At 39.6% G+C, this 26,764-nt stretch overlaps 1 protein-coding gene across 1 annotated transcript in view; it reads left to right on the top strand.

Moving 5' to 3' along the window:
• The first annotated feature begins 326 nt into the window (after positions 1 to 326).
• rgs7a (regulator of G protein signaling 7a) overlaps positions 327 to 26,764 on the top strand; it is a 114,104-nt gene continuing 87,666 nt past the window's right edge. The window contains exons 1-2 of the mRNA XM_057847717.1: positions 327 to 583; positions 4,027 to 4,147. Coding sequence (XP_057703700.1) covers positions 4,070 to 4,147 — 78 coding nt within the window. The 5' untranslated portion in view covers positions 327 to 583; positions 4,027 to 4,069. The remainder of the gene's footprint in view (positions 584 to 4,026; positions 4,148 to 26,764) is intronic.

Genomic DNA, 26,764 nt, shown 5'->3' with positions numbered 1-26,764 from the left:
GTCTGGTTCATTTATCTGTCAAGAACCACTTAGTGTGTTTTGATATAGATACTGTATATATAACTACAAGCCAAATCATAAAATGCAGAATTTGAGGGAGGGGCAATGGGGAAATAGAGCATTTTCAAGTGAATTCAGCAACTACTTTAAAAGTAACATAGGTCAGTGTAATTAAAAAAAAAAAAAACATTTGCCAAGATAACCAAGTTTCGGAGGGGAAGCTAAAAGAGAGCCGTGTTTCTTAAACGGGCTGCAATTTCTTCCATACGCGATTGGTTATGGATCGATGCGCGTCCGCGGTGCCGCGAGGGTGCGCGCCCGCGTGCTTCGCAGCATAGCAGGGAGAACGGAGCGAGGCGAGTGTATAGGAGAGAAGAGACAGTGAGAGAGGGTGAGAGCGAGTGAGACGGTGAGCGAGTAGTCCGACACGAATGTCCTCCTCCTGGAGACGCCGATGAGCCCGCCTCGCGTTCCTGAGCGTGCCGCTTGACAACGCTCAAGGCCAGCTGGGTCCACGGCGTCCGCGCACGTCCCCATCCACGGGTCCCACTAGCCTTGGGAGGGGGGCTGCGCGTTTTTTCAGGTGAGCCTATCCCCACTCTCACTCCCACTCCCAACACACATTGCCGTCTCCCATCGTTTTCCCTTCTTTCTCCTCCCGTGTGTTTACGCGCGGACCAGGGGCGTTGTTGGTCGCTGTCCAAGGTGCTGCTCAAGACACACAAGGCGGCCTCATGCAAGAGCAGCCCGCGTGCAGGCGACACTTGGTGCCTTTTTTTCCCCCTTTGCATGCGACGTAAGTGTGTATGCGTGAAGCGTGAGGAGGGGGTATTTAATATCCACGCACGGATGCAGTATGCGGGAAATAAATAACAGCAATGATGACGGAGCGGAAGCGTGCACACGATTCATTTGTTGATGTGAGCCCGCGAGTGGCTGCTGTTTCTAAGCTGCATTGTGGAGCACCTCCTCCAGGGACTGTGTGCTGTTTCCACAGCATCTGCCCCTTGTTCAAGCTCTTTAGGTAATTTGATATTGGCATTTGTAGGGTGTTTCTGCCACATCAGTAAAAATGCAAAATTACTCTAAAGTGGCATGTTACTAGTGGAGTAGTACAGTACATTTGGCTGACTTCTGTGCAGGCCGCATGAATGCAGTCTCCCCTAAGTGGTTGTGTGAATGTGTGTGTGAATGGTTATTTGTTGATAGATGTGCCTTGTGACTGACCGGTGACCAATCTTGGAAGTAGTCTGCCTTTTGCCCTATAGGTTCCAATTGCACTATGACCATGATAAGCAGTAAATGGGTGGATGAATGTGCAATTCCCCAAGAAATTCCTTTATTTGCTGTTTTTGTCACCTACTCAAATGTCCAAAGATGCCATAATTTGATATAAACTATGAATTGGTGTCAAGGATGTACCGTATTGGCCGGAATATAAGACGGACCTGATTATAAGACGACCCCCTCTTTTTCAAGACTCAAGCTTGAAAAAAGACTTTTTGAACAGCAAATTAATTTTTATACAGAAAATAATTACAGTAGATCCGAAACAAATTATTATAACAATATATTTGAGAGAAAAAGCATGTTATTTTGCCTCATTCAAATCTTAATATCTGAACATTTAAATATGTAAACTAAAGTGCAATCACATTCGTAAATGAATGGCTTCTGGTTTTTGAAATGTAAATAAACCAATCTATTGTGATAAAACAACAAAATTGCAATAACTGCATTAACCATCAAAGTCTAACTGTCTAACTGTAACTTGTCTCGAAACAAATATGAATAAGGAAAAACATTGCAATAAACTAATGAGAGTATCTGAGATCTATCATGACAGAACATCGCTTCAATGATATCTGGCGCCATCTAGCGTCGTGAATGGGGAGAGTAGCTGAGAGTTGTCATGACCGAACATCGCTTCAATGATATCTGGCGCCATCTAGTGTCGTGAATGGGTATACTGTCTAGACCAGGGGTTCCCAACCTATTCCACTAAGGCACACTGTGGGTGCAGGATTTCATTCTTACCAAACAAGATGACAACACTTTTTCCCCAATCTGGTGTTTTACAAGTGCAATCAGTTGATTGCAGTCAGGTGTGGCTTGTTTTAGCAGAAGCCTCATTGGTTCAACTGTCTCTGCTGGATCGGCTGGAACAAAAACCAGGACCCACAGTGTGCCTTGAGGACTGGGTTGAAAACCCCTGGTCTAGACCACGAATATAAGACGACCCCCTCTTTTCAGGTTTATTTCAATGCAAAAAACACCGTCTTATATTTGGGCCAATACGGTATGTTGAAGTGGTGTATTGCTATTGAGAGTGGAAACTTTGTCATTTGATGCAGAGCTAAATTTGTGAGTTGAAGTCATGGTGAGCATTCGCTGCATGTACACGCGGACCTTTGTGAAATCAAATCAAGCTCCCTTCGAAACAGCAAAAGCATTTTTACTTGTTGAAGCAGAAATTCTTCTACTAGATTCATGCACTTACTGTGTTAATAAGTGTGTGGATCCAACTTTGAGACCAAGGATATACAGTATCCTTGAACCAAGTATCCAAGTACATTTGAGCAACTTTAGGGGTATTAAGGCTCTTCAATAGGGTGGTATCATCATGCAGTACTGTCTTCACAACCTCAAGTCGTCCAACTAACTCTCGGCCTATTGAGATCTGCACCAATCAGGGGATAGAGGCAGGAGCTGCAGATGTGATAATACCAGGAAGCAACTATCTGGTTAAATAGAACTGCGGAGCGTAAAGCAATACTTGTAGATTGGTCGATTTCCATACTATTGTCAGAAATACGTTAACTTTCCTCATTAAAAGAGAAGCAAAGAACACCACTAAAAGCTTTTTTGACAGGAAACAATGTTTTTGCTGTTTTACCGACCAATATAACATACTGTGGCTTAATTTGGATTGGTTTGTGATGTGACGAGTAGAGATTCAATCGGTAGCTGTATATTTTTTTAAGGTTTCACTCATGAAAAAGGTCTTAATTTGGTCTTTCCCAAATGGATTTGTGAAATATTCAGACCAGCTGCCATGGCATGGCAGGTTAATGAGATGTAGTACTAAAAATAAATATTCTTTTCCTCATCTTTTATTTGGTGGGTGACTTTTACAACAATTTTGGGATAGTCCATACATTATTTATCAACAATTATTAATATTTGGGGTAATCTACTGCGTCACTTAAAGTAGTGGTGAAATACGTTTGTATTTTGTCAGCATGACTGTATTATACTGCTATCTGGTGTGCAAATCCTACACACCACAGGTAGCTATGAGAACTGAATCCCAATGTTCTGACTTAACATTTCAATAGTTCATGACTATATGTTATATGTGCAATATTATAACAATTTCTGTAATAAAAAACAATTTAAAATATAAAACAATTTTCTAGTGGGGGAAGCTGGTAATTCCACTCATTTCAAATGTGAAAGACTGAGATCACAAGTGTTTTGAGGGTGGTCAACTGGTCACATAATAAAATTATACTATATAATCAAAACAAAACAAAACAAAACAAATCTTCCACATTATGGCACTACCATTCTATAGAAAAGTGTTGCTTTTCTCCTAGTTTTCAATTCAAAATCTAGAGTGCTGACCCAAATGCTGGAAAGTAAACAAATCAGTAAGAACCTTCTGCATATTGAGTGAATTGTGAAAGCCACTTAGAGCACAAGGACCCCAAGGGCAATCCTTTTGCAATACATTACAATTCTTGCCTGAACTTTTGTCCCCCTCCTCCAAGAATTCACCTTACGGCCTCATGACCTGACAGTCTTTGAAGGAAAAAAAAGTCCTGGTCATGACTTTGTTGGATGTCATCTGAACAGGTGGACAGGCAGCCAAGAGAACAGCATATCTGAGCTGCATGTAAATGTCAAATATATTTAAACATGATCTATTGTGTGACGTTTGCTGTGAGGCAAAGTAAGGGCAAGGAAGCCTTTTGGCTCCATTGTGCTTCAAATAGACTCAAATATCCATTCTGCCCATCACAGGGGCACCTGACATTTCCTGTGACAGACTGACTTATACTGGACCATGGCACAGACCAACACTGGCGGGCAGGGGACCAATGGGGTGGCTGATGAGTCCCCCAATATGATCGTGTATAGAAAGGTAAGTAGTTCACTGATTTTGTGTGTGCTAACTGAGTGTTTCCCAATGGAAATTGAGTGAAATTGTAAATTGGAATGGGACAAAATAACGATATTTACAGGGTGTTCCTGTCTTCTTTAATTTATCTATTTACTCAGTTTTACATAATTAGAAATTAGGGCTGGAGAAACAGTCAACTGTGTCGGGTATGTCAACCACAAAAAAAAAAAAAAAAAAAAAAAAAAAAAAAAAAAAAAAAGGTCAAATATTCCACTGGTTTATCTGTGTAGAGGCACGCAATGTTGAAATGTTGGCAAGTTGAAAAAAATGCCCCCCCAAAAAAACAAATAAAGTCTAGTTTTCAACCATTTCAAATTATGTTTCAACTCCTGTTTGGCCTTTTCAGGGCCAAGCATTCAACATTCATTTTGCAACGATTCTGTGTTCGTGTGTGCTTGCATGCTCATCCGTTCGCATTTTTAATCCCAAATTCAAAGTGCAACCTGGGTTAGCAATGCATTTGTGTGCCTATGAAATCGACGCTATGTGGAAGAAGCGTAGGGCAGTGATCGTTTCCAAAACACATAAAAGGGAGAACATTTTGAAGCATATACTAAGGAAAGAAACATCGCAACAGCCAACTCAAGTGTACTATGACAACTAGTGTTGTACTGATACTGATAGTAGTATCGGAACGGGCTTCAATAATGCACTAAAGTGCTGGTATTGATATCGGCGAGTACAAAAAAAAGCACTGATGTCATTTATCAACAATATTGGAAATGTGAACACAACACCTTGTGTCACTTCTCTTTAGCCTCTTTCGCACTGATCAGTTACAAAAAAGTAGTTCCAGTTATAAGATCAAAATAGTTCATAGCAAACATGACGGTTTTCATTTCAACAGGCCACACGCTGACTTCCGCTACAGTGATTGACATTTTTATTTTATTTCCTGATGCGACAGTGACGTATTATTTATGCTCCAATTGTTGACGCGAAGATGAGAAAATAGAGAACAGAGAAGCCACAGCACGAATGTTTTCCATTTTGTTGATGTTGCGTGCAGTAACATTAACGGTTGAGGTTATTAAGAGAGCCAGGAGACGAGGACTCCAGCAGCGGAAGGGTGGTTTCAGTTATAAGCTCTACCAATCAAGTCGTACGATTCCTGTGAACTCCCGAAACTCCCCCAAAAGATCCTGGCCGAGATCAGGACCTTTAAGCATTCTTAGAAGTATGCAGTTCCTTTATTGTGGAAATACAAAAAATTAGGGGGGTTGGGAGCATTTATTCAATTAATCCGTCCATTTTCAACACAGTTTATCATTGTCAGGATCGTGGGAACCTATGCCAGCTGACTTTGGGTGAAAGCAAAAGTACACCCTAAACTGGCCGCCAATCAGTCGTAGGGCACAGTCAACCATTCGAACTCACAATCACATCACCACTGGATGGGAACCAATTCCACACTGCCGCACCGAAGTCAGGTGAATGTGCCACGACCAGTGTTGTTAATCTTACTTTAAAAAAGTAATTAATTAGAGTTACAAATTACTTCTCCCAAAAAGTAATTGCGTTAGTAACTCAGTTACCTGAATGTAAGAGTAATTAGTTACTTGGCAAAGTAACTGGTGATAATTTTCATGTTTTTTTTTTTTTTTTCAAAAAAAAAAAACAAAAAAACAAAAAAAAAACAGGTCACACAATGTGAAGTTTAAAGGGTTTTTGGGACAAGTGGCCCTAGCCCAATTCATACCCTAAACTTAACTGGACACAGGGGTATTGCGGATATTGCGATTACTAGATAGTAACCTTTGCTATGTGTGGAAGTCATTTAATGTTGAGAATCAACCGTTAAAGTTGTTAAAATTGCTACCGTTATTGCATTATTTCCTTTCTGTCTGTTTTCGACATGTGTAAGTTTTAAAACTGTTTCATCATTTAAAGATAGATTTAAGTTAAGTTTTGCCGATTTAGGAGTATTTTAGATATAAAGTTACTTAGGTTCGCTAGGAAGGTTCTCTACAACAGAGCCTTCTTGAGAAGTCTACTGCTTTAATATGGCGGCTGTTTACTAGCACATCTAGTTCTTTATTATACTTGTTGCTAATGCCGCCGTGTCTGTCATTTGCATCTAGTTCTGTTTATATGTGATACCGAAGCATCATGTGGGCATAGTTTGTAGGCTATCGGCTACAGTCAGGTATTATTGGCGCCACCTAGCATAGTAGCATCGCGTTTGCAACGGCGTCACCCTCCCTTGCCTCCTCCCCACTCCTGCTCTGCTCTCTCTCGTCTCCGTGAGTCCGTCTTTTTCAGACTTTTCTCACGTCAGTCAACCAACATCGCAACGCATAGTAACGCACGCCTTTCTCGCCTCAGTAACGGTAACGGCGTTGCCAAGATGAGAAAAGTAATTAATTATATTACTCACTACTGAGATAAATAATGCCGTTAGTAACGCCCTTATATATTCTAACGCCGTTATTAACAACACTGACCACGACACCATGGTTTCAAAAAAGATTTGTAAGTGACAGTAAGCAGTGTTGTTAATAATGGCGTTGGAGTATAACGGCGTTTTTTTTTTCAGTAGTGAGTAATCTAATTCCTTTTTCCATCTTTACAACGCTGATACCGTTACTGAGGATGTGAAGGGGCAGTTTAGTGCGTTATTTTAATTTGGTTGAATGAAGCGCAAGTTGTCTGATTTTGTCTCACATTCGCCTGCCTGCCTGTACTGGAAAGTGCAGAGCTGGAGGGGGGAGGAGGGGAATGTTTGGCTATGTGGCTCGGAGCATTAGCACAGCATTCGCGTTCTTGTTAGCATTAGCATTTACCGTGGAGAGCGTCATCTTAAACTGTCGTGCAACTTTTTTTGTACCTACCAGTTCGTGGCGTCCAGGTGGGTACAATTAATTGAAAATGATGTAGTTTTCTTGGTGAGTGTGCATTATCATCAAAATAAATAAATAACATCATTTTTGGGGGGTAAAAAATCAGTCCAATTCAATCAATTAACATAAACAACTTTTATATGAAAGATGTTATAAAATGAATAATGTAATAACGTGTAGAACATGAAAAGTAACATCAGTTACTTTGCTGAGTAACTAATTGCTCTTACAGTGAGGTAACTGAGTAACTCAATTACTTTTTGGCAGACGTAATTTGTAATTGTAACTAATGACCTTTTTAAAGTAAGATTAACAACACTGACAGTATGTAAAATACAAAAAATTATTCTGAGACTCTTATCCTCACGCGGCTCGCTGGAGCCTATCCCAGCTAACTATGGGCAGTACACGGGATACACCCTGAATTGATTGCCAGCCAATCGCAGGGCACGAGAAGGACAACTATTCAAGCACACATTCATACCAAGGGACAATTTAGAGTGTTCATCCAGCCTACAATGCATGTTTGTAAGATGTGGGAGGAAACAGGAGCACCCCGAGATCAGGATTCAACCTTTGATCTCAGAAATGTGACGTGGACATGCTAACAACTAATGTGCTGTGCAAATAAATTTCAAGCATGAAAGTTTATGAAAATTTAAACAACATATTCAGGCAGTAATTAATTTCATTTTAATTTCACCATGCGATTGTACGCCAGAAGAGGTATTCCTTTTCATCAATTAATTGGTGTATTTTGATTGAATGTCCTCAAAAATGAACCTAGCACACTTTTGTTTGAGCAGATTTTAACACACAAAATGCCTTTTCTTTGGTAGTCAATATAACTGTTCATGCTGTGGTCATAAGAAAAGGCAATAATTTCAGGAAATATTTATGTAGCTTTTTAATTTTTTTTTTTTTTTTTTTTGCAGTTTGTTTATTAGTGTGCAGTGAGCTAAAATTTGAGCCTACATTCTATAAGGGTTAGCATACATTTTATTAGAATATAAAATGGTAAAAAAAAAAAAAAATGGAACACCCTGTGTATATTTAATGCATCTTCACCTTAACTCTTGTGATATATTATTAATAGAGCAACATCGAATATTGATGCATTGGATTTATTCGTCCATCCGCTGCAGATGTTTTACCCCTTCAGATCCTCTTTTTAGTCCTCGTAATCATACCCAGCTATTTTCAGTTGCTATTTTGATTGCTACTATGTTTTGCCTGTTTTGGGTTTATAGTAGAACATCAACTAATGAAGCATGTCATAGTTTAGTCACAGTAAACTGTAAATCAAAGCTTTATATAGGACACATGTGCGCCTGTGTAAGGGTCTTGCAGGTGCACCGACTGTTTGTACAGGAGCTGACATCGTTAACAATGTTGGTAGAACACTCTTTTGTCTGCATTAATAGAGGAGAAATGACACCGCAGGGATGTAAGAGCGTTATCGGAGTGTATTTCGAGAAAGGCAAAAAAAGGGAAGGGAGTGCAGCGCATTGCTGAGACACCTTAATCCAACCCTGCTTCACACATCAAACAGATTAATTAACCCATTAAGATCTGAGGCAACATTCACATTTTCGCCGCTTTGAGCACTGCTACAACACGGAGTGTGTTTGATTATGTTTATTGATTTCTTTTTTTAAAGTATGTTAATGAACATGAAGGCAAAGGCAATAACATACAATAAATTTTGAGTTTTAGGCATGCCTTTGTATTATTTCCGCACAGAAATACAATGTGGGATTGAGCCTTTGTTGGAAGATAATATGTTTAAACCTTGAGGTGTAATTCTAATTTTAAAACTTGTAATGTGACATAAAGATGCACAAGAGTGTGCACAGTACTCATTTGATTGCAATCTTTTGTACATTTAAGATAAAACCATTTTTGAAAATTGCTTCCCTGCCAACAGGAGAGGCTTCTGTTCCCCGGTGGCCCAGACTTCATTATCCAAAAAAGATAATAAAAAGGGCTGATCCATTTTAGTCTCCTACTTCCTGGCATGTAAAACCTAAAGACAAGATGGTAGGGTTCCATAATGAAGTGTGATCTACAGTATTAGTGTGCAATACGTGATAACATGTATTGGGCCTGATGGTCCATTTAATGGATTATGTCATGTTCAGGTGCTCCCATAAAGTGAATATTTTCTCATTGTACTTGTGCATGACTCAGGCATACAGTCGATTTTCGCCATTTCGCCCGTTTTACCCTCCAAATAGCGGCATCGTTCCATCTGCTCCTACACGACGGGAAGTGGATACGCTTAGCATGATATCATAGATCGGGTCTTTTTTATAGCACTTGCGTGCAAGGCAATATCACTGCCAGCATGGGACGGGATTTGGTGAGCTTGCGGCACATAAAGGGCACTTGCTGTTTTGAGTTATCATTTTCAGGTGGTAACCGGAAAACGATGACAAGCACAGAAGGGCTTAAACAGTAGATAAATGTGTGCTTTTAATTTGAATTTTTTTTTTTTTTTTTTTTTTTTTACAGTTGCCAGTTATCTGAATAAAATGTCCATATACCATTTTAGCTCATGCCAACAAAACTCCAATGCTTACCTTTTGGGTTCAACACGGTGGTGTTTCAGACAGGGTAGGCCAGGCTTGGCTTGAAATCGGCAGATCTTCGCCAGACTAGCTGCCAAGTCACGACTGGAGCAACTCGTGTGTGGGTGGTAATCATATAAATTGGTTGAAAATTAAGAACGGCTTGCTTATTGGAACATTTTCGGAAAAAAAAGGCTGATAAAAGATTTGCTTGGCTTATTAATTTCACACATTGGAGACAGACACACTAGAGACCCAACAATTTTCATACGATTCAATTTCATACAATTCAAAACTGAGCGGTCGTCTTAAAGGCTTTAGCAAAAGGGAATTGTGTTTGGTCTCAAATCAAGATCAATTGTTAAAATGAAGTTTTATCTTAAAATTGTAAGCTGAAACAAAGCATCTACAGTCCACTTTGTCCTCCTTTTGAATATATTTCTTCAAAATTGTGGGTGTAGGTAATGAAGCTTTTACACAATCCCACTCTTTGCTTCAAACGGACCTTTGTGATCGTGCTCACCCCCTGACCTACATACACCACGCCATGGAAGAGAACGCCGTGACGGCAGCGAGGATGAAAACGCCACTTCTGGAGTGGCTTTGGGTCAAACTTCAATGGGAAGGATGCGGTCTTCGGTCAGGCAGATGCCAGATGCTTTTCAGACAGAAGTCGAGGTGACGACCCTCTCTAACCGGGCCTCGCTGTCAGAAAAAAAGACAAACCTCAAGTGGAGAGAAATGCTTTTATCAGCTACGTCTCTTCGTCTTTCTTGTGGATAAATGTCATAAAGTCACAGTGTAAACACTGTGGTCAGTGTTGATATTAGCTCATGCTCATCTACTTAATAGTTACCACTGGGAGTTATGTAACAAGAGCAGAGGGAGTTCTCTGGTTTAGAACAGTGGATGGTAGTTAAATAGTCCTTCTGTCAGGACTGGAGCTTTATACTTTCTCCCACTCAGCCTCACTCTCTCCATGGCACATCCACTGCTCTATTCATGCCATTAGTATCAAATGAAAATGGATGGACAAGTCGAGGTGTTGACCAGCTTTCCTTGCAGATTAGTACAGTAGCGATGTCTGTTTCGCTTAAGGTTGCCTCAGCAAAAGCACATCCAGGCACTTGTTACCTGAGAGGGCAAAAGTAAGTACCGTATTTTTCGGACTGTAAGTCGCAGTTTTTTCATAGTTTGGCTGGGGGTGCGACTTATACTCAGGAGCGACTTATGTGTGAAATTATTAACACATTATGATATCATTTCACATGTTATATTGGTGTTTTGGAGTTACACTGATGGTTTGGTAAACGTGTTAGCATGTTCTTTATGCTACATTTATCTGAATAACTCTTAATAGATATGGCCACGTTCGCGTTTTCCCTTTGGCAATGTGTGTTCAATAGTATTACTGACTTTCTTATATTGAAATGCATGCTTTTAGTTTGTGGCGCTTTCACGCCCACGTGGGGGCGCACTCGCACTTGTTTACATGAAGAAGAGCGCTCACACGCCAGAAAAAGACGGACAGTTCCGCAGCGTCTCTGAGTGAGTGGGCGAGAGAGAGAGAGACACGGCTGCAAGCCTACGTTTATTGTTTATGCTTGTAAAATATCTCTACATAGGCAACGCCTGTGTGTATCATCTTTTGTTGTTGTGTGTTTTTCACCCGCGGTCGGACACTTAGAGCCAGTTGTGTGGTTGTTTGAACGATGTGCTAATGCTAGCGAACGCATGCTAACTGTTTGTGTCATTGCTGTAAAAGCACCTAATTATCATTTATTTATGTTGATGCGAACCTGTATAGTATCGAGGACGAAATTGATTCAGCAAATTATACGGACGTCCAGCATCATCATTTGGGAGTTTACCTCACTGTATAGCCAGGACAGAGCCGTAGCCTCCTGGTGAGGACAGTATATTCACATTTCGTGGTTCATGCATCATGTAACATCATACTGTACACTTATTCAGCATGTTGTTTTCTGTTGTATTTTTATATTCAATTGCCTTTCAAGATGACATATCTGTTCTATGTGTTGGATTTTATCAAGTAAATTTCCCCCAAAAATGCGACTTATACTATACTATACTTATACTATATACTTATACTATGTTTTTCTCCCATTCACAAACTTAGTGGCAGTTCAGTTGTGTTTGACTTCGTCGCTCGGTGTGCGGCAGGCTTAAGCCCAATTTTAACAAAATAGTAGAAAGCATAGATATTTGTTTTCAAATGTCAGTAAAAGTGAAAATGTTAGAAAAATAAATACTCGACTGATATTTTGACTCTTGATCAAGACAATAACTTTCAAGCGACCCTGGACATTGCATCACTAATTTCCTCTTTGGGAATGACACAAACACTTCAGGATATCAACGAATTTAGATAAATGTAAAACTCCCACTGGTCTGTAGTGCACGTGTATGTAGCGCACTACTCACGTGTGCGTGGCATAGATAATATGGTGATACATGCGTTAAGATGATGCTGCGTAGCGGTATGTAGGACGAACGTTGTGAATACAGACAGAGAGAGAGCGAGCTGAATTTTTTATGCAATCCTAAAACACAAGTTCACAGCCACACAGCATGAGGAGGGAACATCATTACTCACCAGGCGAGGCCTTTGTGTCCTGCACAATACACTACACTAAAGGTAAAATATAGATCTTTTAAATACAGCATCACTCACCACAGTCTAACGACTGTGCAGCTCATAGGCTAATAATATACAAAAGTGGATCACTCTTTGCCTTTTATCCTTGCAGTTTGATTCATTTTCTATCTGTATTTGCACAATTAACTGTTAAATCTTTTTAAATCCAGCAAACTAATAACCCTACCAAATTACATTCTTGTCTGATCTAAAATGATCAAAATTTGTTGTTTAAGTAAGAGCTGGAGATAATGACAATGTTCTATTGTGATTTCGAGAAACACAGAGCTGGACATTAGCTGGCCAAAAAAAAAACATTGAGCAGGCTGTCACTGTTTGCTGAGATTGCACAAGTAATTTTTGGACGTAATTGCAATCATTGTAGCACTAAATGGTACATTATCCTGTGAACTATCTGGCTACAGAGCCACCGGTCCATTCATATTTACATCGAGTTTCCGACGAGCAGTCAGTAATTGTTCTTCCAGCAGCCACTTTGGGTTGTGTTGCTGTGTGGAGCCATTAATTCTCAACAGCACCTATACTGCTTTTGTTCCATGTGCCAGTATTTCACGCTCTTATTATTCTCCTCGGTCGATGAATTTAAGTGTACTGTTTTACATTCTGGTGCTTACATGTGTGTCAATATGGATTGCCTTCAACGTAACTGGTCCCCTGGTGACATGTCGGATTTGCCGCAAATGAAAGCAAAGGAGCATACAAGTCTGAAATTTCTATTGTTCTCCTCTCCCTTGAAGCACTTCAGGGTTTAAGCAGAGACACAGTCACATGTACAGCATGTAAATGTACAATAACTATAATTGTGATTTTTTTTTTTAATGACTGTTGCACCAGCATAAATCCCACACACCTCCACACCTTCTAGAGGCCTCATCGTAAAAGTTAGTGGCATCACCATTTAATGTCAATAGCCTCATTCATATCACAAATATTGATGTTTATTGTTATATTGTCTGTACCTTATATTCCCAGGCTGTAGTCACACTAGCACTTTTCAGTCTGTGAAACTTGTGTGCATTTAGGGGAGTGTGGGTGAAACATATTAGTTTTGTCATTTCATCTCAATGAATTGAGAGCCGTAAAAATCCATCCATCCATTTTCAACACCGCTTTTTCTTGTCAGAGGCGTGGGGGGCTAGAGCCTATCCCAGCTGACTTCAGGCGAAAGGTGGACTACACCCTAAACTGGTCGCCAGCAGTGTTGTTAATAACGGCGTTAGAATATAACGGCGTTACTAACGGTGTTATTTTCTTCAGTAGTGAGTAATCTAATTAATTATTTTTCTCATCTTGGCAAGGCCGTTACCGTTACTGAGGCGGGAAAGGCGTGTGTTACTATGTTGGTTGACCGACACGAGAAAAGTCTGAGAAAGACAGACACACGGAGACGAGAGAGCAGAGCAGGAGTGGGGAGGAGGCAAGGGGGGTGACACCATTGCAAACGCGACGCTACTATGCTAGGTGGCTCAAATAATACCTAAGTGTAGCCGATAGCCTACAAACTACGCCCATATGATGCTTCAGTAGATATCACATACATACAGAACTAGATGCAAGTGAAAGACTCGGCTGCATTAGCAACATGAATAATAAAGAACTAGATGCGTTAGTAAATAGCCGCCATCTTAAAGCAGTAGCCTTCTCAGGTAGGCTCTGTTGTAGAAAACCTTCCTAGCGAACTTAAGTAACTTTTTATCTAGACTAAAATGCTCCTAAATCGACAAAATCTTTACTTAAATCTAGCTTTAAATGATAAAATAGTTTTAAGAATTGGGCTAGGGCCAATTGTTAAAATTGTTAAATTGATTAACAACACTGGTCACCAGTCAGTCGTAGGATGCACACAGACAAAAATTCGCACTTACAATCACACATCAACTGATTGGGAATCGACCTCACACTGCCAGCACCAAAGTCAGGGAAACATACCACTACATCATCAGCGATGCTGCAGTACAAAATGTTAGTCCAAATTGCTAATGAGTGTGCTGATAATATTTAAAATAATACCTAAAATAAAAAAATATGAAACGGATACTGTTTTTGTTCAGATTCGTTTTTACATACAATTTCAACTTCTATAATGAACCCCTTTTATCCTACCATACTAAAACAGGACACACACATCTTTAGAACAAGTTTATTACATTACATTACATTTTTATATTTATTGTTTAATGAGTGGATGGAGACGGAAACAATGGATGATATCACACGCTAAACCGCAGTCTAGTGGCTCAGGATAATCGTTTAGAGACATTTGACAAGGAATATATATCAAATTGGAATCTATTTTAGTATTTGTTTAAAACATTGTATCCCCCCCTTCTCTTTTACACACATGGTGAACAGTAGCTAACATGTCTACTTCAAAGTTCTAGGTTCCTACTTTAAATTTCAGCTCTGGCTTTCCTGTATTGAACTTTGCATATTCAAGTTCACATTCTGTTCATGTAGATTTTCTTCAAATACTTTTTAAATCTACTTTTATTTCAGGTTTCTGCTTCCTTCCAAAACATGCATGGTTTTTTGAAGACTATACTAGCATAGTTCCTAAAGGCGTAAATGTGAGTGTGACTCTTTGTTTGCCTATTTGTGGCCTGTAATTGGCTGGTGGTCAACCGAGGGTGAACCTCAGACCTCGCCCAAAGTCAGCTGGGATAGGCTTCTTTTCATCCACACCTCTAATGAGGACAAGAATACGGATGTGTGGATGAATGGATATTTTAGTTCTTCTATAGTTTGCAAAGCTGCATCATTAAGGGCCTGTGTTTTAATCGTTTGGCCAAATCGGTAAATTATCAGATTAGGTATGAAAGTGATAATAAAATTAAGAATTATTATCCAAACATAATCAAGGGTATGTATCATTTTCTGTTTGAATCTTCTGGTGACTACTGAGTATTACAAAATCTATTGGATAAAGTATAAAAGACTAGAACTGCAGAGAACATCGAAGGAGCCACACAGGAGCATAAATAGTGATAAAATGAAGAAGGGCTTGCAGTTAAATCACATACGATCTCATCAGCGCCGCCGTCTTAAGTGATTGTCTGATGGGAGCGCCTCTTCCTGCCGTTGTCTGTATTATTACATTATTTATTAGACGCCGCCTTGCCAGATGCTCATAAGTGTGATCCCCTAAAGTCAGATTGTATTCTCCATAGCTAGATTTTAACCAGCGTGAAGCTACAGGTCATGTGACACTACTTCCTGAGGAAGATATATTGCTAATGTGCATTAAGCCAATGTTCCTTTATTAGCGGAACTGTGCTGTTCACACATTGAGAGGGGTGTTGATGTTGCACAGTGAGAGCTGCAGCATTTTCCCCATGGTGAGACACACTATTGAAGCAACGAATAAACGGAATTAACAAGTAAGACAAAGGTATTAGTGCATGCTATTGATCTGCCCATTGACTTGGCGGTCACCGACTTGACATCATCTCATAGGAACAAGGCTTTGCATCATCCCTATACATTGCTGCGACATGCCTGTAATACAATATTGATGGATAATGCGCTATGAGGGCCTTTTATTGGTTTATGAATTAAGTACGTGGCACTCTGATTCTGAAATTCTTAGCTTTTACCTCCACTTGCTGTCTTTTGAGACTTTTCACCATTCAGTTGAATGAGAAAGACCCTCAAAACATTTGACCAAGGGTGTACATCCGTCTAGATACTTCTATAGGCCTACTCTCTATGGCATCATGATATTGTTTCCCAACCATTCTCAATTGTTCAAGGGTCATGCGGTAGCTTTTTGCGCTAAAGTGAGATTGACGGACTTTTTGTAACCATGCGTGTAACCAGAAGATTAGGAAACAAAGAGCAAGATGAAAGGAAGGGGGTGAGGTGGTCTGATCTATAATTACAAGATTAGAAAGAAATCTTTTGTTCATCTGCTCCCCGTGTCAGAAAACATGCATGCTGCTGCAGCTCAAACTGCAAATTAATCGAACCGTGTGTAGCCTATTGCCTCATGACTATGTACATTTCACACTAATCCACCGTGTCCATATTTGCCGTGGTCAATACCTAAATGCCAATTAGAGGGGTTTGCATCACACACACACATGCATGCTACAGTCAATAGTGGTATCATCCTTGTATCTCTTCATTAGAATATCCCTGAACAGTGTATGTGGCTATATATTGTTTATTGTCCCCGACGACTAAGGAACAAAAATAGACAAAATTGTTCAGCATGTTAAGTTGTAATCAAATTGAGTGAGTAAATTAACATTTGAATGTTCAAAAGTCTTATGAAAGTTGAACTAAGCTATAGACACGTTTCCTGAGGGAAATATGGGCGGCGCCATCTTGGAAAATGTCTGCGCCGAACTTCCGGTTTAGAAAGAACAACATGAATTGCGGTTGAAGTAAGCAGTGTGTTGACAAAGTTAAAACTGCAAAATCAAGCCAGAGGAACCAACGGAATCTTAAAAAATGGATTCAGCGTGACGTAGATGAGAAGTAGATGAGATTGTATGACTGTTCTTAATACTTCATTGATCATTCGTGGACAAAATTATAACAGCCAGTCAGCTTGTGTTGAGGTGAGGTTTAGATTGATACGTCGGCCACTTGAGTTACCAAGATGAGGTGAAATTACAAATTATATTACATTTGCCGAATGCAGAAGGGCTGAGAAGGATTTTGTTGTTACTACAAGGTATGTAAATATAAACACAAATAGTATGTCAGTCTTTTTAATTTCAGATACTGATCGCAATAAAACATTTGGACAACATGATTACATTTCTCGTTTTATTTAAAACGATTTGTGCATGTGCAAAACAGGTCAATGAATCATAATTTATAAAATTTTTAGAAAAATAGCATACGAGATTGTGATATCAGACAGCAGAGCTCCGGAGCCTCGCCAAACTTTCACCCGACATTACAGCCTCCAGATGGGCTTTCGCCTGCTGTCCTCAGTAATTCCAGCTCCAATTGCGTATCTTAAAGTTGCTGCAGTAAAAAAGCTCGTAGTTGGATCTCGAGATCAAGCTGACTGTCCGTAGCGAGGCGAGCCACCACCTCCAGCCCCTAGCCTGGCTCTGCCAGACTATTCTCCCTGTATTTTTCAAACACTGAGAGAAATAGTCTGGGAACCATCCCATTAACGGCCTTTTCGAGCAGATACAAAATCAATCGACAAATCAGATTCGTTTATTTGTGTGGCGTGTTCTTCACGAGCAACGTCACTCTTGCGCGTCGAAAGTCGTCTCTTCAACAACACAGATGGTGAACGGCAGAGCCGAGAATATGTTCCAATCCACGGTAAAATCAGTTTTAAATGACCAAAAACACATCGACACGAGTCATTGACAACAGTCTGTCTCGCGCTAGCCATGTCGAATAAACTCCGCTCTCTTCGTATGTTTACTTCCGTGCGCAAGTCCCTCGTCCTGCCGTCGCCATTTTACTAACGTCACGTCTGCCCGTCGCTGATTGGTCCACTCCGCTGTCTGTTTGCTGTGGTTTGCTCCGCCCTGGAAATTTTTTCCGTGGGAATGGTGGCCAGACTCAATAGCTGGAACAGCGTTGAGTCTGGTGTACCAGGCTACCAGCCTCTCGGCCGCCACCGAGTAGAACGACGCAGTCTCGATATACAGTATGTCCATCAACATACAGTAAATGTAGCTGTGAGGCACCTCAACGTATCTTCCCTTGCCTAATAGCATTTTCCACCTGTAAACAAACGTACAAAAAACTTGTAACACTTGCATTTATGCGTTGACATAATTGTGCCATCTACACGTACTGATTAGCAACAGCCTAGCAGCAGATACAGTAGTTGTAGTAAATAATATTAAAGACCATCATAATTAAAATCCTCATCATAACAACAATATCAAAGGCAACAAGTCGTTTCAGGCGCAAGATTTTAGCTTTAGTATTTTTTGAACACCGAACACATGAAAATGCAGGGATAGGGAGAATATACCTTCCATAACACAGCGGCAACATGGGTACAAAAACACCTGGCCTTTGTGGCGGCACGAGCTTTGTTCCACATCTGCCTTCATGAACATGTTGTCCTCCCCTGTCGCGATGATGGCAGTTGGATGCGATATTTTCAAATTGTCTTTTTTAAGTAATTTTGATGAGTAATGTTACTCCAGCTCCACTGTTGTTTTGGATGGATAAATTCTAAAAAAGTTGCTTGCAGACATAAAGAAGTAAAGCAGAAGAACATCGGAAACTTGTCTATACACTTTTAGAATTAAGATAGAAAAACAAAAATCATTCTGTCTTTATGAAGTTGTCGATAACACCTAAATAGAAATTGTCTTTAATTATACTATATGTCCATTTGTGTATAAACTACTGCATCCAACAGTGAAATTAATTTCACTGTATATGAATAGGCATCACTTTTTTTCACCACACACAAAATTTCATTTTCTTCTTAAAGCCCCTTAATGACAATGCTACTTTGGAATAAATATTACAAAAACAGGTGTTTTGACATCATGTATGCGTTTGTACTTTAGCGGTGTTCTCAGTTTCTGCCTTTATTTGATCATGTTTCGGCAATTGTCTTACTTTTGCAACTGATTATCTTGATCAACAAATATACAAGAGAAAAAAAGGCTTATTAGATCAGTACCTGCATCGTTAGATACTCAGAGGTGTCTAGGGTTAACAGCATTGGACGTGATTAAAGGAGGTATCGAACCATCCCTGGAAGAGAGTGCTATTGATCGGCCCATCTTCCAATCTGCAAGAAAGCATATAAAAACGATAACAATGAGCACTTCCCATCATTTAAAATTATTCTCTAAAGTTTCTTTCTGTGTCACACTTCTGAAGTTTTTGTTATGTTGCAATTAGATTTGATAAAATAAAAGGTTTTGCCTGTTGACAGGAAAATATAATCCAAGCCCTCGGTTATTAGAATGAAGCAATAAATACATTATGCACACATGAGAATATATGATTGATTAAGAGGATTTTCTTTTTAAAAATATGTAACTTTTGTAATCGTTGCGTCCTAGTTTGAGTTTCTGTGAAGATACCAGAGCTGTCTAACCCCCCCCCAAACTGTGAACGTCTGCCACAGCTGGAGCCTTTAGTCCTGTCTCTTTGGATTACATAAGGGTCGAAGCCAGCCTGGGCATTAAGATAGCGACTGACTAGGGCCTCGCCTTTGTCTGGACATTTAATTCCAGCTCAACATTTAGGGAATGATTACATGAAAAACCCTCATTGGAAACTGTAAACGAATGCTCAGCTTCTGGTGTGAGTATATGAACAAGGACTACAAGGACACTAAGGGACATGAAAGGGGGAAAGGAAACATTTTGGGATGTATCGCTTGGTCTTTGTGTCCTTGCATCTCCTGAAAATTGTGTCCTTTGCTCACTCCATCATAACCTAGGCTCAATTTCCAATTGAGTTCTTGACAACTTTGCCATGTCCTTTACAAGTTTTTCCAAAATCTGTGTGTATATAAGCAATCTTCAGTCTAAAAACAATGCAAAGTTAAGCAAATTCACAGATTACTTTTACTTTTCTTTATTTTGGTAGCCCATTCTCCATTTTTCGCTAAAAAATGAGTAGTAGTAGTCTCGTGGCATTTTATTCAAAATTTTAACCACATTTTAGCACAGTTAACTCGTAGTTAACTCACTTTTTTGTAAAAAAAAAAAAAAAAAAAAATCCTGACTTTTGTCCCTTTATTTTATAAAATTTTAATACTAGGACCGTCAAGCGATTATAAGATCGATCGCATGGAGTCCATAGTTAACACATAATTAATTGCATTCTGTTATTATTATTATGTAAAATGCAAAAATGATTATACAGTTACCTCGACATACGAACACATCGACATATAATCCTTTCGACATCAGATATAAAATTTGACTCGTCATTTGTCTTGACAATATGACAAAATATATATATATATATATATATATATATATATATATATATATATATATATATATATATATATATATATATATAATTTTGTCTGGACACAAACAGTCTAGTCTACTCTGCAAACGTCTAAGTCTTAGCAAGATCGCTCCACTTTCCTGAGTTGAGTAGAGAATTTAATATTGAGGCTATTATTCAGATTTATATAGTACCTAACACATTTATAGATTAATAGGTGTTCACCTGCCACCAAGTAGCAAAAACAAGCAATTGTCTGATTAAAGTTTTCATCCAAATAAAGACAGCATTATTGGAGGAGAGCACTTCAACTCTAAATCTGTGCTTCTATGTACTGTATGTGCATTTCCCCACCGCCTCACTTCATTGCCAAAGCCCAAACTGTATTTGCAGCCTTCAAAAGTCAACAGCAATAAGAAATCTTGTCATCAACTTGCAGCATTTCATGCATCTCCTCCGCTTCCCTGCAGTTTATTTTGTCAGCCTGAATCAAGGATGTTGTTTTCTTCCTACTAAGCATCCTTCTTGCGATTCTGTCATCAGTCTGTCTTTCTTGGCATCCACACTTTGGCCTCTTCCCCACTTCCACTTCTTTTATTTTACACCCCTTTTCTGTTTCCTGCCATGACCACACTAATGCTCCATTTTGTTCACTTTCAGCTCTTTGATGCTCCACGCACACCTGCACTACAAAACTTTCTCTGCTTGCCTCACCTGCTTACTGTAGATATGGACCCTTGCATGAGCCCTTCCCCCAGTTCCCCACTCTCACATCCTTCTCGTCTGTCTTTGAAGTCGTCAAAGCTCGATTCAGCGCACGGTGCCACTCCAGTCAGCTTTTATCCTCACAAAGAGATGGCGGGTAGTGGGGAAAGAGCAACATACTCAGACCCATCTGCAGTACAGTCATCCCTCCTCCTGAGTGAAATGATTCACTCGTGACTCATAGCTTTATTGGGGATTCGAGCTAAACAACAACACTGGATACATTGTTTTCCTACCTGGCTGCTTGCGAATGTTACCTAGAGTGACCTTACTGTCTACCTTGTAGCATTGTACGACTCAATAAGAAGTTGATTTGCAGGTTTTACAAGGCAGGATTGAAAAAAAAAAACTGTTCAACTCCCTCCACAGATTTTCTATGGGGTTGAGATCAGGAGACTGGCTAGGCCTCTCCAGGACCTTGAAATGCTTCTTACGAAGCCACTCCTTTGTTTCCCTGGCTGTGTGTTTGGGATCATTTTCATGCTGAAAGACCCAGCCACATCTCTTCTTCAATGCCCTTGCCGATGGAAGGAGATTTTTCACTCAAAATCTCTCCATACATGGCCCCTTTCATTCTTTCCTTTACACAGATCGGCTGTTCTGGTCCCTTTGCAGAAAAACTGCCTCAAAGCATGATGTTTCCACCCCCATGCTTCACAGTGGGTTATGGTATTCTTTGGATGCAATTCAGTATTCTTTCTCCTCCAAACACGAGAACCTGTGTTTCTACCAAAAAGTTCTATTTTGGTTTCATCTAACCATAACACAATCTCCCAGTCCTCTTCTGGATCATCCAAATGCTCTCTAGCGAACCGCAGACGGGCCTGGACGTGTACTTTCTTCAGCAGGGGGACACGTCTGGCAGTGCAGGATCTGAGTCCCTGGCGCAATGTGTTACTGATAGTAGCCTTTGTTACTGTGGTCCCAGCTCTCTGTAGGTCATTCAGTAGGTCCCCCCGTGTGGTTCTGGGATTTTTGCTCACCGTTCTTGTTATCATTCTGACGCCACGGGGTGAGATCTTGCATGGAGCCCCAGATTGAAGGAGATTATCAGTAGCCTTGTATGTCTTCCATTTTCTAATAATTGCCATTTTACCCATTGCAGATTCAGTCTTCCCAGCCTGGTGCAGGTCTACAATTTTGTCTCTGGTGTTCTTTGACAGCTCTTTGGTCTTGGCCATATTGGAGTTTGGAATGTGACTGAATGAGGTTGTGGACAGGTGTCTTTTATACCGATAATGAGTTAAAACAGGTGCTATTAATACAGGTAACGAGTGGAGCCTCATTAGACCTCAATAGACCTCGTTAGAAGAAGTTAGACCTCTTTGACAGCCAGAAATCTTGCTTTTTTGTAGGTGACCAAATACTTATTTTCCACTCTAATTTGGAAATAAATTCTTTAAAAATGTGATTTTCTGTTTTTTTCCCCCACATTCTCTCATGGTTGAGGTTTACCCATGTTGACAATTACAGGCCTCTCTAATCTTTTCAAGTAGGAGAACTTGCACAATTGGTGGTTGACTAAATACTTACAGTATTTGCCCACTGTATTTGTACCCAAAACAATAATAGAATACATACTTTAAGTCTAATGCCATAATAATATCTTCTTAGTTGACAAAGACTTTTTATAATGTATAATATTTATTCATATAAATATACATTTTATTCAATTTCAAATAAGGAATTCCAAGAGGAAATGACTATCAAGTATCCCATTAAGTATATAGTTTTTACCATTTTAGCAGAGACATTTCTTTTGGCAAACAATCTTGGACTGGATTTGCATAAAGCTGTGCCTGTTTCAAGTCATCAACAGAGGCAGACAAACACTCACAGCTTGCAGGTTAAAAGTAGCTGAGCAGCTTCCACCCGCACTCGGCTGAGGCTCACAGCTATGTACTGTTAACTCAGCTTTGCAAGCACACCAAACCCCATCCGGCGTTCACATGCTGCTATTTCTTTCAAAGCGTTTCATGAGGCATCGTGATTGTGATAAATAGTTTGGTTTCATTTATTTAACGTCTGTGTAATGTATTGTGTTGTTAGTGAGTATAACATATAACATACTTGTTTGACATTGATATTGTGTTCATGTTAATTTACATAAGCTCATGACTCACATGTTGAGTCATATTTATATATATTTTTATCTGAATAAGCAGTTCAGTGTGTTGCCTCGTTTAGAAGAATATTGTATATTGATAATAAAGCATGCAGTACTGCATATATTATGGTATTTTTCATTTATTCAAAATACCACTGAAATAAAATGCACCTCAATTAATTTCCAGCCACTCGTATTAGTGGACATTGTTAACAGTGCTTGTCATCTTTGAATCAGCCTTCAATATTGTCCTCCTGGATGTGAAAATTGGCGTAATGATCTCTTCTCGTATTCTTTCAATGCCGAAAAATATTGTCATCTGAGTTTGCACAAACAAAAGGCAAGGTCAAGGTTATAATCTTTTGGGTTTGAATAATTTCATAAGGTAATAATTTCCCTTGTGTTCAACACAGTCGGTATCAGTGGCTTATGTGTGTGCAAAAAGCAAGACAGACAGGATATTTACCAGCTGATTCCAGCTAGACAAGGCCGCTGGGACAAAAAAAAAATTGATTAAATTCTAGGACTATTCTCATTGAATGACAGAAAAATGACACATTGTTCCACGATAGCTGTGAGGTGCGTCACCTATCATCTCGACTCTTGTGAAAAGCAGCTTTAAAATATCAGGCTTAATGTACACGCATGTTAAAGTGCCTATGACAGGATAAAAAAATGTCTTAAAAAGCATTATTATTTTAATTAGAATCATATTTTGATACGATACATATATCGACTATATACAACAATTTGGCAAAGCGCACATGATGAGAAATTAGTCTTTTAATCTGCCATTTAGCCCTTGCCTGTCATTATAGCGCTCTAGCGTCCCTAGGTGGAGAATGACGTCGGAAGGTCTGGATTTAATCTGATTTAGAATTCAGCCCATTGAGAAGGAATTATTCAGAACGAGGAAAATGCGACCAAGAGAGCAACAAATGTCATTATTTCAATCTCTCTACTCCAATATTTTTACAGGATATTCTTTTTATCAAAGTATTTTTCCCTCAATTGCTATATAAATAGTATGGTCATGACAATTAAAAGTCTTGTGCTCAATGGAATATGAAATATTAAAAATGCATTTAGTCAGTACGACATGGCAAAATGACTCCATAATTGTCAAAACTGCCAACTTCTTGCAACTCCAGAACAATATTTTATGCCACCGGAGTTAGTCCAGCTTTTGTCATTTCCCTGCCCCGGCTTAGGAGAGTGTGAACAAACCAGGAGTTGTGACAGCTAGTCAACACGCTAACCAGAACCGAGCAGCGTTTCAAAGTCTTATTCTTATCCTTTCAAAGTGGAAAATCACACAAAACTACCCCGGAACATGTCACACGGCGGCGGGGTTATCGATTGTCTTCGACGATTAGCAACACCCTACGGTGGCGAGCATGTACCAGCCCGTCGTTCCCCTGCTGCAGGCAAGAGCAACTGGAAAATGACCGCCAGACAAACTGGCCAACGTCGGACGAGCGCATAGCTGCCCGAGCCCAACCCGAGGATAGTGGTCTATTGCCGGTGTTCTGCAAATTTTTCACCCTTATAATATTATGCTCTCAAAGCTGTTGTGGCTATGAATAAGCCCTCTTTTAGATTCAGTTGGTCTCTCAATGTTATCCACAGGTGCTAAATAAACAAGTAACATCACAAGCATACATGTTCAACACGAATTTGGCGTAAATTAATGCTTAACTACACGGCGAAGACGTAAACAGTGAGAGAGTGGTGTGCAGTTGTTGTGTGCAGCTAACATGGCAGGATGTGTCTGAGGAGAACCTTTCTACATGTCCATCCATGATCAAACATGAGTAAATATTCCTTTATTTAAAGAAAGCTTGTAGAGTTTACTTTGTAATCGCTGTATTTGCGGCCATTTTTAACACAAAGGTGAAATTTCTGATAGGGTTAAAAAATTTGACAGAACACCGGGCACACGAATAGGGCAATAGGCTGAGTATCGCGCTCTCTCGGCAGGCAAGCGAAGGGGACCGAGGAATGTCTGTGACAAGCCGCTGGTCGTCGGCTGAGTGGCATTCTCAGCGGACAAGGAGCATTGTCAGCCACAAAATGCAGGACACCTGCGTGTTAAAATGTGTGCCTTGATCCCAGTATTTGACGTGATACAAAACACGATGTTTACTCACTTTCTCGTAAGTCCAAAGGTCCCACAGTTGTCGGACTTGTTTTGGCCAATCTCGGGGTGAACTGGAACCTTTTGAAACCCAAAAAGGCTCACACGCCTCTCCCTGATGCAGCAACAAAACCCTGCAGCACATTTGGCTGGCGTGATGCAAAAAATAAACAAATTCATTCGCAAAATTAGCTGAATCTGCTGTCCATCTGCATGCTATAAAGCAATACTGTATTTTGAGATGCTGACCTGGGTGACGTAACATTCGCATTCGTCCTTAACCCGAGACTGGAGCCGGAAGTCACTCATTTTCATGGCGCGGGATTCAAAAATTTGAATGAATAAAACGATCACTTCCTCACACATCCAAGCAGTCCATTTCATTCAGGAGCATAATATACCGCGTGAAATATGAAATATACATGCTTTTATATGTCATAGGCACTTTAAATATCAACTATTGATGAAGATTTGTCTATCCGAAATAACATCTGAGCAATATTTACAGTTTTTTTTTCTTTTTTTTTTTTTTTGCTTATAAGCAAAGTTGATGCTTTGCAAATTACACGATCACTGCTTTACCATGTAATTGCAGCCATTGTACACGCTAGCAGTTAGTGTATAAGGTTGGTGCTATCGCACATTATTCCACAGTATTGTCAATATTACAGATAATGGCAACCAGGTCAGATGATTTTGCAATAATGGTAACCTTCTGCAATATCAGCTGTCTTGCTTTTGCACAATGTTGGCAGCATTGCATATCATTGGTCTTATTATTCAATTCATTCATTTCATTTTCATTTCATTCGTTTATTTCAGGCCATGATTTTCCTTGTCAAAACAGCAAATATGTACAGATCATAGGGTCATATAACAAAAAAGAGCAGCAAACTAAGTAACATAGCAACATCAACTAAATGCCTGAAAAGAAGTGGGAAGAAGAAAATTTATTTAATCCCACCCCTATTCTCATCTAATTAAGAATAACAACAACAAAAAACCTAGCTACTTCCTTCCAAAAATGTAGCCAACCAAAATCAGTTCAAACAGTTTTGTACATATGCATTTTTATAACAAATGCTGTCCCTTGTGATGAAATTAGCACAGGTAACACCCAAACCAAAAACAATTTCATACCAACATGGTAAATGAAAGTAAAACCATACCAACTATGGTAAAGGCCACACACACAGGACAAACGAATTATAAATGGCCACAATAACTATATCAACAATGGTAATGGACAATATACCAGCAATGGTAAGAAACAACCAGCACTCATACCAAGACAGCTTATTGAGTAATTAAGACCTTAAATCAGTATACTGTGACCAGATCATAAGTTTGTATAATCATTTAAATATGTAGATAGTTTGGCATTGCTTGTGTTGCATTTGCAGATTATTCCAAAGTTTCACTCCACACACAGACACACAAAGATTCAAGATATTGTTAGTGCTTTTAATAGCAGAGGCAGAGAGTTTGATTCAACCTGATTTGTAATCGATTTATTTGAGTATTAGATTTTTGCAGCCCCAATGATTTTCTTATTCCCACACAAT

This window comes from Corythoichthys intestinalis, chromosome 10 (assembly GCF_030265065.1).
Source record: "Corythoichthys intestinalis isolate RoL2023-P3 chromosome 10, ASM3026506v1, whole genome shotgun sequence".
Classification (NCBI taxonomy): Eukaryota; Metazoa; Chordata; class Actinopteri; order Syngnathiformes; family Syngnathidae; genus Corythoichthys; species Corythoichthys intestinalis.
Note: the sequence above shows the minus strand (reverse complement) of the source record. Positions and strands in the feature narration are given on the sequence as shown.